This window comes from Larimichthys crocea, chromosome XVII (genome assembly GCF_000972845.2).
Source record: "Larimichthys crocea isolate SSNF chromosome XVII, L_crocea_2.0, whole genome shotgun sequence".
Lineage (NCBI taxonomy): Eukaryota > Metazoa > Chordata > Actinopteri > Sciaenidae > Larimichthys > Larimichthys crocea.
Genome location: NC_040027.1, coordinates 25,122,478 through 25,137,989, shown reverse-complemented (window position 1 = coordinate 25,137,989; position 15,512 = coordinate 25,122,478). Strand labels below are relative to the sequence as shown.

Below are 15,512 nucleotides of genomic sequence, written 5' to 3'. Positions count from 1 at the left end.
GAACCTAAAAGTAGGACAACGACCCAAAATAGAAAGCAAAGGAGATAGTCAGCTGCTTCTAAAGCAGGGAGGGAGATGAAGGTGTTGGGACTGGCCTGGTCAATCATCAGATTTAAACCCAACAGAACATTTGTGGAAGGAACTGAAGATTTAGATTTTACCAACGGGGCTCCCTGAATCTTCAGGATTTAAAGGCTGTATGTCTGTGTGCAAGAATAGGCCCAAACCCCACCTGACAGATTAGTCATGAAGCTGTCAGTGCAAATAAAGGCTTCTCCACCAGCTCTTAAATACATTTCAGTCAGTGTGTTCGAATGTTTTCCTGTTACTCCATTTCCAATTTCTTTATCTCTATAGTTGTATCGAGTTTCTACCAGTATCTCATAAAACTTTCAGGTGAGTAGCTGCATTGGGAACATGTTTAATGAAATTGATATGTTGATTCATCAATTTTCTCCATTGTACATAGATATATGCAATGTAAAAGAAGGATGTGTCTCTTATTTGGTGTAAGAAAACTAACAAGGCGTGGTAACAAGAGTAGAGAGACAAGACTTCACACACACCATGGAGAACAAGTTCGAAACACATTTACTTTTTGTCATTTAGTTCACACTTTTATTCACAGCGACGTGGAAAACAGTCAAGTTACAGTGTGATAAGAACGTGTGAGTGTCGCAGTAAGCACTGTGACAATTATTATGAGTATATGTAGCATGAGTTGTTCGTAGTGTTGTGTACATGTTTTTAAACAAACTATTGCACAGTGCATGCCACCATGGCAACTTTAATTATAAAAAATACACATCAAAAATAAGGACTGGTCATATTCACCGTCTTGTATTGTGCACACAGGCCCAAGAAACAGGAAAGTAAAAGATGATTTCAGACAATGAAAACAATCTGGTAAGACTGAAATGAATAAATACACATGAATAATAATATATCGTAATATAGGGATTACATTTATTCATTGATTTTTCTGTTACCGTTCATTTTGTTTTTACTATGTATGTGGATAGAAAGTGCAGTGAGTCATTTACAGAAGCAGACCACGGTAAGCGATCGGGCTAGTGTGTTTTCTCTTCCTAAATGAAATACGAAGCATTGAGTCTGACTCAACACAAAGATATTCTCAGATATTCATCTCAAAGTGTTTTCTGCAAATACTGTCAGCAGCTGCTCTGCTGCTTTTGTTTGTAGATGATACTTAGGATTCCATCCAAAGTGACGTATTTTACCTCAGGGCTCCTCTGTAAGAGGACCTGTACTCCGGTGGTAAGGTTTACAGCAAGTGCAGCGTACAGAATTAACAAAATAACCATAATTAAATAACCACAAACTGCCACATGGAGCACCTGCCTAACCTAGTACGGGATCCCACCGTATAATGTGGACATGACCCATGACAAACCTCCACCCCACCTGCCCGCGTGGATCACTGCAAATCAAGTCACCTCCTCAGGATTGAATTCTCTTCCAGCTGCCTGTTGCGGCATGTCAGGCTCAGCCTCTGTGGCGCATTGTATCGATTAATAACATGCTGCATAGTGTGTGAGTGCAGACTAACCAGCTTATTTTCTGCTCAAACAGGCTTCCGTGTGGGATGTGCCATGTACGCTAGCCGGAGATGAGAATGAAACCCAGTCGCAACTTCCTCCTGGGCCTGTGCTCCATGCTGGCCCTGGGATTCCTCTACTACTCATCAGGGAGGATCAGCTTACGGGGCTGGGGCCACAAATCATGTGAGTCTTCCTTTGATGGGGGCATAATGCAATGTTCAGTGTGACCTTTATTAACTTATTTCAGTGAAGAGTGGCAACTGAAAGCTGTGGTATTTATTCTCTGAGAGCCTGTAGCTCGTACTGAGGATATAGCATAGAGCAGCAGCTTATAGCAAACTGTGAGTGGTTGTGTGTTCAGTCCATACAGTCTGATTCTGTGCTGTTTCAGTTGATTTCCGATTAATTGCTTTGTTTTCCTTTAGATTTTCTGTGTACTGCAGCAGTGCTGATCTTACATCTGCAGATGTGTTTATGATTTTGCTGGCGGCCTTTTAATTATCATTTGCTGTGTCACCTCATAAAATCTCCAAGTTGTCTCAGATGTTACAAATACACGTCACAGGTACTGTAACGTCTGGAGTGAGCTGGTTAAAATCACGCAAGGGTGTAAGGATCAGTATTCTAGCCTATTAGATTGCACTATTGCAATACTGGGTACGCATCTGATCGTTCATTAGATGTATTGTATTGCGTGTATGTATTACGTGTATTAATAAACAACAATATTGATTTTTTTTTTTTTCAAGGACACTTTTATTGATTCCTCACATGTGAGGATTTGCTGCATTTCTCTATTTTAATGTCACTGTATGGCCTGAATAAGTTTGGGTTTTGTACTCTTGGGCTATAAAAAAAAAGATATTTTATATTCTATTTGTTTTCAACAACTCCTGCCACTTTATAAACAACAACTCTTATCATAAGAATAAATGTATAGACATTAGTGATCATGAAAATAACAATAATAATAAAAGCACTGATGTGGATAGGGTCAGCAGAAAAATGCAAACTTAAAAATTAATTATCAGTACACTATAGTCAGAATATTTCTCTCCACTTTAACTTGCCATCAGACTTGTGCTGTAATTCTCACATGGGCATATGCGTATCAGTGCAATGTGAACCAAGCCATGTGAAACGGCTCTCTGTAGTCTTCAACCATGCTTAACCACTTCTCCATTTTAAATATTAAAAGCTACATGTGAAAAAAAGTCTTAATTTGAGCCTCGCTGCATCCTTCTTAGCTGTGTTTACTGTACTCTAGCCCAGTCTATAATTCATGTTGCATTTTAATGCTGTCTGCACAGCTAAATGTCTACACCATTTTTGAACAAAGGAATGTGGAGGACAGACTCAGATACTCTGAAATGAAAACAGTCATCTGTGAGAGCCACAGAGAGTTTTCTGTCTGCAGAAGATATTCATGGAAGTTTTTACCAGATGGGGGAGCCAGTCCCTTCAGAGCTTCAGAGTGAAAGTGTTTCAAATATTGGACGTTACTCACATGGGCTCAAGTGTTTCATTTCTTGATTATTTCATGTTTCAGAAATGCTTTCTGATTAAGAGACGGTTGAGCCATGTTCAGGTGCAGACACTGATACTGTGAAATGGGATGATTTGACCTGTTTTTAGACTTCTTAAAGGTTTAGTTTTCCATTCTGGCAGAAGCGTTCTTCTCCTAGTGCTGAGTCACTGTTTCGAGTGTTAGGACCTAATGTACTGCATGTAGAAAATGTATTCATGCATACATACAAAAAAACATTTTGAAATCAATAATCATGTAAATAAATAAAAAATAACTATGAAAATGTGAAATATGTTAGAAAATGTTTTTAATTCATCCTGATTTACACAGTAGCACAATGCTGTTAACTGATTTTCATACTATTATTTCATTTTGCCACTTTTAATCACAGAATCTTTTGATGAAGACAAAAAGAGCCGAGAAAGTTAGATTGCTGGTTGGGTTTTGCGTCTCTGTACTATAAAAGAGCGATATAAGAGACTGATATGTATAATGTATGTGATGTGCTGTGAACATTTTCCCAGGCTGTTTAGAGTGTTACGAGGTGTGTACTGCAGTCCTTTAATCACGTAATCACCCCTTTGTGGCGGTTGAACTTAGAATTAACAGACCGTAAACAGGGTTTTTCTAAACCCTTTAGATTCAAGATTTCTTTGTCATTTCAGAGTGCACTGTAAAAGAAAATTATGAGCAAAAACTCCACAGTATAAATTATAAAAGAGATTTAAAAAATAAATAATAAAAAATAAATAATTAAACGAATAAATAAAAGTAAGTTTACATCCTTTTTTGTTTTCAGTCTGTTAGTTTCAACTCAGGTCCTCTGAAAATACTCTGATTTAAGACGAGAAAATTACTTTTTCACCTCAGGCACATCAGCATTTGCTAGCAATTTGGGAGATGGTTGGATTGGATGTTTGTGCGCTGCTTGTGAGGGTTGAAGGCTTCCCTCAAAGTTCATAAAAGGGTTGGTGGAGTTGAAGCTGGAGAATTGCTGAGCCTCTGCTAACCTGCGTCCTGACTTGATTAGAAAATAGTGTGTTAAGTAGAGCCAAGCAAATACTTATTCTTCATATTCACTGAAGTTTTTCCTGAGTCCGTAAACTTTTGGCAGCCAGAAAAGAGAATGTGTCCGACAATTCAGTCGTACATTTATCTTTTCCAATCAGCCTTGATACAGCTTGTACTATCTGTTTAAATACAACTAGAAATAAATACCCTCTTACAAAGCGGGGAAATCAGATCAGCCATTAATCTAAGCAATCAGAGATGAATACAATGCAGACTCGGGCTACTATGATTCATGTAAGTATTTATTGACTTACTCACAAAATTCAGTATAACAATCAACCAGCATTAGTTATGGGAAGTAAATGTAAGATGATATTACCGAATATACATATAAATCTATGACTGTTTCCAAATACAAAATGTGGCCAAATAAATGCTAATTGGCAACTTGCATGAACCTCTTTAGCAGATAGGCTGTTAATAAATTTAAATTCAACAGTGGATATTAATCAACAGAAAAAAATATGCAAAATGAGCTTAAAGCAGGTGGACAGGAAATGCATGGCCAATGTTGTAATATAGCTAACAGTTTATTCAGCTATTTATCAAACACTTTATTGTCTGCAACCAACATCCTTGCTTCTCTGCTGTACCTGTTGTTCACTGAAATGAAGCAACCGCAGGATATTTTATTAGGATAAATCGCTTAAGATGTACCATTCTGTCTTATCTGGTTATTCTAAGGTATTCTAATCTGGTGATTGAACACTGATAAAAACATGTACACCTACAGTCCTAAGCAGTCCATACATTTGTTTTTGATGTTTTCTTTTCAGTCCAGTGAACAAACCAAAAACATATAAAGGGACAAAGGGACTCTAACATACACCTCTATGTTGCAGACACAGATGTGGATAGCATATTCTCCGTGGGACGAATAGTAAAATCAGGTATAGGCGGAGGAGGAGTCCTCCAGCTTTTCCACATTCAAATCAAAAAGCCATTTTGGTCGGTTTTAGTTTTTTAAAACCGTTTCAACACCTGTCATGTCTTCTTCTTTTTTTAATGGCTTTGTGTATTTGTACATTAAAACCTGAAAGGTACAGGAAATTAGAATATTTCAGCATTTGAAGTTACACAACACGTAAAACAACAGCCTGAAATCAACTTTTAGCAATTCTATTAGATATGAATAATATCAAGAAGACTGCAGAAGTGTGACAGAGTATCACTTCACTCGAGGAATGAAACAGACTTATGCATCATGTACAGCATACCAAAACAATTCAACAGCTCCATGACTAACAAATCAGGTTCTGTATTTCACTGAGTGTATTTGAGGCCTGTTCTATTTACAAATGAATTCAGAATTCCTGTACCTTTTTTTTATTTTATTTTTTTAATGAAGCAAATTTGTGACGTATTCAACCTCCATGGATCGTGCATTGGATAACAAACAGAATCATTCAAAGCAGAGCAGCATGCTATATTTTTCTGTCACTATTTGTCATGGATGTAGCTAGATAGTCTAGCTAACTGCATCCAAAGATGACATTGACATTTTTAATCCTGCCTGCAAAGCTCTGATAAGTGCAAAGATTTGCACAGTGATCCATACATTTCTGGTTCATTGCACAATTAAAAATGGATGTTGTCCCTATTTTACCTTCCACCTTAATTAATTCTAAACAGTCCCGATCTGTAAGTTTTATTGTTGTTGGATTTGCTTAAAGAACACAGCAACAACGTTTCACTTGACTGCAAGACTGAAAGCCAAAGTGTTAAATTGGAGAGGGAGCTGGTAGTAGATAGGTTGGCCCTGCTTTATTTGATACTACTGCAGGATACGCATCCTCAAACACTGTCCAGAAACAACAAACACTGCTTATCTTCCCTCCAACCATCCAAACATCATGCACTGTTCTCCCAGAGATACTGTCAGCTAAGCTTACAGTACATGTATGTGCCTCGCTGGCTTATCTGCGCCATGTTCTCTTCTTTTTCACTTCATTTCTTCTGTACCAAGGTTTGCTTCAGTGAGAAGATAGAAGAATGAAAGAGTTTGATAAGTGTTGAGGTTTGTTGACCTCTGCCATCACAGTTAGTTGAATTTAGGTCTTCTCAGAACTTTTTCTCTTCACCGTACATCACCCTGACAAGCTGTGCCTCCAGTACATCAGAAGATAACCCGGTGTTAAGGTTTTTACCATCAAGGAAAAGACTGTCTGAGCAATAACTCTTCCTTTGCTTTGCCTTCACCCTTAAGCCACATTTGGACCAACATTAGCACTGTGTCAAAAAAAAGGCACGTTCATTCATATCAATGAATGAGAGGGCTGTGGTGTTAACTTACTGAAGGTGCGCCGGAAATCCTTCATCAAAAGTGGGTCGTCCAAAGTAATGCAGTGCAACATCATCCAGTAATGTAGCTAGGTAGGTGAGTCTGAATCCTTACCCTCGCCCTCAACCCTCCGCTTCCTGATGTGCACATGAAACTGGTGTCCCAATTCCAGTGTAGTGTGAAGTGACGTTTTAGTCATCACCTTCATCTGTTAACAGAGAAGCTTAATCCCAGTGCATGGTGTTTGCCAATCAGATACGTCTGAGTGCACATTCCAGGTAGATTTCTTTACACAGGGTTGGTTATCCTCCAAATCTGTGGACTCAAAATTGGACGCTGACACGGACAGCAGACATGCACTCCGCTCTGTTTAGCCTACATTAGCCACGGATGTTTCACGCGTGTTAATCGGCATGTACGGTAAGCAGATTACAAAACTGACTGACCCATGCCCTTCATGCACATGGAAAGTATCATTTGAGCATAATATGAATGCTTTTATTCCCATTTGTGTCTTTTTTCACAAGCTTCATGATGAAGGATAAAACTCAATTTTCCAGTCTTATAGTATTATGAAGCGCTGCGCAGTCTTTTGGTATATGCTAAACTGTCAAATGAATGTGTCACTCACACTTAATTTCCATAACTGCACTTCATGTCTCATTTCACCACTTCAGACTTTTTTAAAATGTTAAACCCAAGCCCTAAAAAAGACAAATCTACATAAAACGTGTGTCTGTTCATATTTGATGCAGCAAGCTGTTTTTTTTTTGTTTTTTGTTTTTTGATGCAGTGCTAATATTAGTTCTTGCCCTCAACCCTCCCCTTCCTGATATCCACATGAAACCGGTGTCCCAATTCAAGTGTAGTGTGAAGCGTTTTAGTCCTTCTGTTAACAGAGGAGCTGTCTACACCATTGCACATTTATGTGGAGAGTTTGCAATATTAATTAAGCCGCTTAGTAGAGAGTAGTTGAGTAGAAGTGGACAATAAAACCATCCAACAGGAAATCTGCATCATTGCTGACTTAATTCATTCTCTCACTACCCATTACCACAGCATGAAGGCCGCACAATGGAGGGGATGCCGTATAAAATTACATTTTGTCTCTTCATAACCATCATTTTGGTCTTGTGCATAAATCTATAGCTGCACTTTTTTTTTTTACACCCACCGTAAAAGACAGCCTTTGCAAAGCAATAATGTGTCATCTGGATGCAATCTGCTGTTAAACAAAGCACACCCATTGGTCTTTACATGTGCTTTCTATTTCGTTGTCAGTATCTAATGATGTATACAGTAGAAGAGCCATTACAATCTACGCATCACAGCTCTCTCTTTGTTTTTGTTTTTTTCAAGTTCTCCAAACTCAGAGCAACATGGAATGAAGAGAAAGGTTAAGAGGAGGCTTTGGGCTAAAGCCAATGTCCATGATGTCTACAGTAGTCACCCATTTCTTCATGTATTTAGGGGCAGTGATATCTGAATGGAACAGAACTGATACCACTTTACAGAATATATTGACTGTATGGTGCCATGGTCAGAGTTAAGCATGCTGACCAGAGGTCGTTTGGTTCTCAGAGACCAGTTGAACAGATATCACTGTCTTTAATTTGCTTTGGCATCCATTCCGGTAACATGATGTTCAGAGGGAAATAATAATAATAAATAACATCTATGACCTGATAAATAACTCGCACTGGTGTTAAACATCACCTTTCTCTGAAAAACTGTACAAATCAAAGTATTAAACCATCACAGCATCACATGCAGCTCAAATCGATTACATCAACCTTTTGAGCATGATTTGCATGATGGGTTTGTTGCATATCGTACCTGATCGACAGATCCATTCCTCATGGATGATCCATAGGAAGACGAGCGCCGTCGTGATGATGATCCTTGATTTATTCTGTTCCAGAATGCAATAATGTTTTATGTAATGCCTCTGTGTATTTCATTTCTGTTGAGCTTTGTGTATTTCAGATGTCACATAACATCATTTTAGTTATAAGCTGCTGGTTTGAATGATTAGTCCAGGATGAACGGACAGGTAGTACTGGTGAAATAGTTTGTTGAACCAGAGAGTTATTGCTGTACCAGCCACACTCAGGCCATCACATGTCCTAAGTGAGAGGATGTAGGACACAGTGAACTTTCTACTCTTGCTCCATTTATTTGCTGCATTGGCAGTGATCTTCTTCTGTCTAATGACCATGCACTGAGTTTGTATGGTTTCACAAAAACTTAAAACTAAAGTCTTTCATTGTCAGTGCCTCAGTGAGAAGTAGCTCTGCAAATTCTTCTGCAGCACGCCTCTCCGGTATACATATCTCACCTCCGGTGCCTTCAGACCAGCTCATATTACATAAGACACACACACACTCTTGAGACCAATGTCAACGTGTACCAAAAACGCCACTGATGACACAAATGTGTCTTTCCTTCCAGCCTTAGATGGTAACTAGCAGGTTAAAGTTCAACCCACTTGTCAAACTAACAGTGTTGCAATGTTCTTGAATATGCAACGCTAATGTTTGTAAATGAATTATTCCAACTATATGCGTGCATGGCAGCTACAGCATGCTTAAAGTATAATTGGGGTTAACTTCCACCCTCAGGCTTTACTTTTTTATTACACAACACAGTTCTCTACAGAAAGTACAGTGGCACTAAAGTGCACATCACAATGACCAATAGGACAAAAACAACAAAGAAAACAAAAATGGCCATTCATTCCTGTCAATAGGAAAATGATGGTGCCTTTCCTTCTTGTTAAAAAGACAAACAGTGCCTCTGCCCAATCAAACCTCACCTCTCCTGTAGCCAGTACGGAGCATTTTCAGTAGAAGTTAATGTTGTGTTTTGTGTTCTGTTGATGCGATTTGCACTTTAGCCACCATAGACTGAACTAAGCTAAGAGATGTGCCAGCACAGAAACCTTGTACCTTCGTCTTCATTCTGTCCTCTTAAATGTCATGAAATAACCCACCAATATTTTAAAATGTTAAGGTTTTAAATTTAATGTCATCATTTTCTTTGTCTAGTGTATGACAAACAAGGATTCTTTCTGAAGCTGGATGGTACTCTGTGAGTATACATTTTACTACTTATTAAACTTTACTTATTTAAAGTCTGGGAACGAGTGGGGATCTGTTTACAGGCATGGTATCAGTGACAGCACAAGTATATATCATTTGTGTGTGAATATTTAATCACTGTTTGACACCGTTCCTCCATGTCTACAGGCCTCTGGAGCTGATGTACAAGTATGGCAATCTCAGTGAGGGGGCTTGTAAGCCTGGCTTTGCGGCTGCCAAGATGACTGCCATTTATCCAAAGTAAGAATACTTACCAGATGTTTCTACACATTTCAAATTAGTTTGTAGTCATATTTGTTGTGATGGGCTTGGCCAAAACTCATGCAGTCACTTGACTGTCTGTCCCATACCTGTGGTATTGTTGGTGCTTGTGTTCTTCTAGAGCAGCAGTCAGCAACTTGTGACCTCCGGACCAAAATGGTCCACCAGCAGTAATATTAGGCCGACAGATTATTTTGATAGCATGGTCCTGAAATATATCTCCATTGTGGCCACAACAGTTACCCACAATCACTTTTTTTCTAGTGAAGCATGAGAAACTTTTTATTTTTTTGAAGCATTGCTTTATTTTCAGCTGAATTGAGATCTTTTAATAAACAAAAAAGTTCTGACCGAAGTTCAAAAGATTCTGTTGCTTGGTTTACTAAACTGGTGTTAGTGATTAAACCATTAAAACCTAGACTTATGTGTGACTGTAGGCAGTAACAAAGTAAGTTTAGTTTCATTTTATGGAAACAAAAAAAGAAAGTTGGTTATTGATGCCAAAAAATCATTTTCATCAAAGTCATTTTCAAAACTAAAATGATGGAAGAAAAAGGGAAAACAAATGAGAGTTTGTAAAAAGCATTTCAACTCTTTTTGTTTCTGACTGTTCTACATGGTTTAACCACAGGGTGGGGCAGTTGACTAAGCAGTTACAAAAAGACATTCTGTAACAGTCTGCAAATCTTAGTTGCATTTTTAATCAATAATTTGTTTTCATTATCTTTTCTTATGTTACTCTGTTCTGGTCAGCCATCTAATGGCTCAGAAAAAAATTGTCAAACTTACTTCTTGTTTAACTCAGTGAGTCAAGGACTGATCGATCAAACAGATCTCATTATTATTATTATTACTTAACTATGTGCTGTGTGACATAGTTCCATTGCTCATTTTCACAGATGCTTAAGAAGCTTAATATTTCAGGAAAATGTAACAATTTCTTCTGATGGTGGTAGAGGCACCTACAATCCTTTACATACACAGACATTTGATGCGACCAAGTGTCTCTGCTTGTAATATTTTACTGTGGTGGACCACAAAAGAAAAACATACTAAAAAAAACATTTGATACCTGTGAAGCCAGATTCTGTGAGTAACGCGTTTACATAGGCAAAGCAAGCACAATTAGCACAATTCGTACACAAGGCAATTAATAGTGCTTTATAGAGGCAAGGAAAAACATTGGACATTAAGGCAAGCAATATAAATAAAAATAAAACATAAAAAAAGAAGAAAATTTAATTAAAAACATCAGAATGTCATTTAAAATCATTAAAACAGCAAATTTGAAAACAATTTAAAACATTAAACGAATCACAGGATTATGATTAAAAGTTCTTTAAAAGAGCTCAGCCATAAGCACGTGAAAAGAGAAAAGTTTTTAACCTGGATTTAAAAGTGCTAAGAGTTGGGGCTGATTTCAGTCCTGCTGGTAGTTTGTTCCAGTTGTGAGCAGCATAACTGCTAAATGCTGCTTCACCGTGTCTGGTTTGAACTCTGTGCTCTACTATCTGACCTGAGTCAGTAGATCTCAGAGCCCTACTGGGTCTATATTCTACTAACATGTCGTTGATGTATTGTTGGCCAAAGATGCAGCTGTTTGATACTTTTTTGGGGGAGTCCAGTCAAAAGACCATTACAGTAGTCAAGTCTACTGGAGATGAAAGCATGGATCAGCTTCTCCTGATCTTTTTGGGACATAAAGCCCTTAACTCTGGATATGTTCTTAAGTTGGTAGAAGGCTGTTTTGCTGACTGATTTTATGTGACTGTTACGTTTCCAGCTTCAGACTGTAGCTATGAGACCTCTGCTCTTGGGCTATTTTAATTTTATCCTGACTTGTAGCTGCTAACTGGCTTTTCACAGTCCAGACCCACTCCGCTGTGAAGAAAGCAGGTAGATGGTGAAGGAAAGCTGCATGGAAGACTAACAGGGTCTTTGTTTTTCAGTACATATTATCAATTTGAACTTTGTCAGTGTTGCTTTAACATTTTAGTTGGATTGTGGTGGCCAAGAGAATAGAACACATATTTTAAGTGCAGCATTTTTGGGTTGATACCTGGCCCAGGGACCTTTGTTGCATTCCCCACCACAATGTCAAAATAAAAAGTTATTGCAAGGTGTATAAAAGTTAGAACATGTACGTCATTTTGTATGTTATATATCTCAACATCATCGCAATAGATCTATAGCTGTCAGGGGTTCTTTCACTTGGCAGTAGCCTGCCTTGATTAATGGTGAAGTCCACCTCTGTGCTTGTGGTTCTCTGGAGAACCACCTCATACACTCATAGTACAGCTAAAAACTGACCTAAATCAAGTATTCTCAGTCAAACAGAGCTCAGAGTGGCCTGATAGAGGAAAGATCCCATTTCTGCCTCTGCATTATTAAAGACTGCAGAAGTCCCCACACCATGAAAGCCCTTTACCTGCTTATGTTTTTAGCACTATGTATAAAATGAGTCAGAAGATGCAGTGGTCTGAATGGGCCCCTGTGTTGTGTGGATCTATTTTTGTCCTCTTATGCTCTGCCGTTGTCCCAGTGCGTGAGAAAACCCAGGCCCGTTCACTTACCCACTCACTCTCTGAGCATTGCAGACACGCAACCCTCAAAACCCACCAGGGCCTTCAGACAGCAGTGTTAATGAAGTGTGCTCCCAGAGTCCAGATCGTAACCTGTAAAAATAACACAGGAGGATTTTTCTTAGCAGAAGACAAAAAATAATGCCCAGGCCATTCTTGGCCCATTTATTCTGCAGTCTTTGCTCAGCTGGTTCAGGTGATGCAGGTGAGACGGCTGGCCAGAAGCTCAGCTCCGATAGAGATGGAGTCATTCATGACCTCATGCTACTCCTTGGAAGTATCCGCATTCTGTACTTTGTTCTGCTTCTTTATCTAATCTGTTGTTCCTTCTGTTCTTTTTGTCTCTAATCACAGTCAAATTTAATTTAAATGTATACATTTGTTGCATTTAAATTGATTAACATGTCACCAAACATGTCATGTTTTAACTAGTGCTGTCAAAATTAACGCGTTAATTTTGTCGATTAATTTTAAAGAATTAACGCGTAAAAAAAAATTAACGCAATTAACGCGGTTTTGTTTACTTCCGGTGGCTGCCGCCATTTTGGATGTGGCAAAGTAGAGCTTTGTTTCCCAGATATATTAGTGTGTGTGTGAATGGGTGTATAAGAGGCATTAACTTAAAGCCCTCACGGAGACTGCGCCCTGGGCGGTCGCCCACATTGCCCACAGCTAAAACCGGCCCTGCTTGTTTTAGTTTACGGGCAGATCTGCCACATCCAATATGAGGATTTTATTTTTGTTCTCCTTTTTTTTGCTTTCTCCACTCCCTTTCTCTCTTGGCTCTCGCCGGCTAACGTATCGCAGCAACGGACCAACCTGCTCAATGCGGCGTCTATGTGTCTATGATCTATGATCTATCCTAACTAAAGGAGAGTCTATGTATATATGTCTATGATATACCCTAACTAAAGGAGAGTCTATGGCGGAAAGATGGATAAGGATGGACTTTTAGGGGGAACATTTCAACATTTTAAAAAGTTGCCCGATGGTTCGTTGGACAAAAACAAGGCAATTTGCACAGTTTGCAAAGCCGAATTTAAATTCCACAGAAGTAACACGACTTTAACATATCACCTCAAAGCAAAACACCCAGTCTACACTACAGGAGTGTGGCACTCGTCAGTATATTTCCTCATTCTGGCTTTTTTCTGTTTGCACTGTGCATATGTGCACCTTAAGCCAATAAAATGAATGAATTTAAATATACTTTCTCTGTGTTTATTCTACATTAATTTGATCATTTTACATAAATAAATATTCATTATAAGCTTCAGTCTCAGAAAAATGCATTTAATTTATTGATAGATTAATCGCGATTAATCGCGATTAATTACAGAAATTTTTGCGATTAATTAGTTAATTTTTTTTAATCGATTGACAGCCCTAGTTTTAACACATTTAATCACTTTAATCACTGCGTTTTTAACCGTGCTAGTGTCATGGCTTTAGGATGTCAGTAGTCAGTATCTGTCTTATAATAAATGTCAAATATGGTTTGAAAAATCTACAGAGAAGTCTGGGATTTGGGATTTTGGAAATGGAATATGTGTATGATCCCTGTGAGTGACTGTAGCTCCCCAAGTGGTTTTCGTTTCAATTCACTTTTGAGTCATGTTAGTCCACCAGTGTTTCTCCGGGTTCTCCCGATAACTAGTCTGGGCCTGTCTTTAAGTAAGACAATACAACCAAAGATTACACCAAAACTATACCTTGCCAACTTGCCAAAACTACTGCCAATGTGACACCCTGTTTTCTTCATTTACAACAAAGGAACCCACTCTCAGCGGATTTAAAAGTAAAAACTACGCTGACAAGATTACCAATTTAATTATCTATGCGCGGTACACTGTAGTACTGAAGTATGTTAGTTAATCTGCACTGGCAGTAAGTAGAGCACAGTCTACGGAAATCAAAACTTGAACACAATCTGAATTTTTAAAATACATAAAGAATTTTTAAGTTTAGTGCACCTTTCACCTCAAACCGTTTCAGATCCCAGGGCCAGAATGAGGTCTAGGTGTACACCTCTCATTTCATTTGTGTTCAAGCAGGATAAATACATCAAAACACACCATCAGACACTAAAAGAGAAAGGCAGGATGCATCATTAGTAGCTGATTTTTTAACTGCGTTTAAGTGTTTTCAGGAAAATCTTTCAATTATTTTGTAGACCTTCCAGCATTCGCTGATTAGCAGCTGTTTTGTTTTGGCAAATCAGAGCTCGTTTGCGGTTCATTATGTGATATTACACATGAAAAGAAACAAGCTGCCAAAGCTGCAGGGGTTGACTCGGTTAAAGAAACAATTTTCTCTCAGACAGTCTCCCAGATTCCTGCTTGGGTTGATGTACATGTTATCTTTTGTAGGTTTCATTTGTCTAAATCAGACACGCATTATGCTAGCCTTTAAACTAAGTTTATTTTTCACACACTTTTTCAAAGTAGAATTTATTAACTGGTTTTGACAAGGAATTGATCCATTTTCTGAATATATTTTATGTTTATTTTAGTTTATCTGTAGATTGTTTCCAGATATTAGGAATGTGGTTGGTCCTGTCAAAAACTTGTTAATGTCATGACAGAGCACGTTCTTCAGTATTTCAGGAAATTTTGCTTCCACAATTTTTGCTCACCTTGTCCTCGTCATGAAATCCACTTTTTTTTCTACCAAGTTTTCAATTTCCTCTTATACTGACCTTTTCATATTTTTGCTTCTGTATTTGGCAGAGTTTATGTAAATTAAACTCTTTGTCAGATGGGATGTGGGGGTGGTCACTGAAAGCCTGAGGACAATGGCATCATGTTAAATTTTGACTTGGTTATGATTTCATGTTTGCTTGTCTTGACATGCATACACACATGCATACATAGAGCACATGTCCAGTTGTGCTTGAACAAGAAGTTCAACTGTGTCGGTGTTCATTAACGTTTAATCCCCCAAAGTGGAGACAGATGTGAGGATTAAATAGAGCATAGCATGTTTAATGTTCTAAGGCAACAATGAGAATACACTTAACTGTGTTATTTTTGTTTTACATGCATTGTTGACCACAACTTCATTATAAATGCACTATCTACTCTATGTACATGCAGAGTAAATCATCTTATTACAGGCCTCTTTATA

The 15,512-nt window shown here is 38.2% G+C and overlaps 1 protein-coding gene across 3 annotated transcripts in view; it reads left to right on the top strand.

Annotated features, from left to right (window-relative positions):
* The window catches only part of st3gal3a (ST3 beta-galactoside alpha-2,3-sialyltransferase 3a), a 39,443-nt gene that overhangs the window by 2,073 nt on the left and 21,858 nt on the right, over positions 1–15,512 (top strand). For all 3 annotated transcript variants that reach the window (XR_003464051.1, XM_019268004.2, XM_019268005.2), the window contains exons 2-4: positions 1,594–1,745; positions 9,490–9,532; positions 9,691–9,783. Coding sequence is in view for 2 of the 3 variants with exons in the window: in XM_019268004.2 (XP_019123549.1) it covers positions 1,631–1,745; positions 9,490–9,532; positions 9,691–9,783 (251 nt within the window). In the remaining variant the exon portion in view is untranslated. The remainder of the gene's footprint in view (positions 1–1,593; positions 1,746–9,489; positions 9,533–9,690; positions 9,784–15,512) is intronic.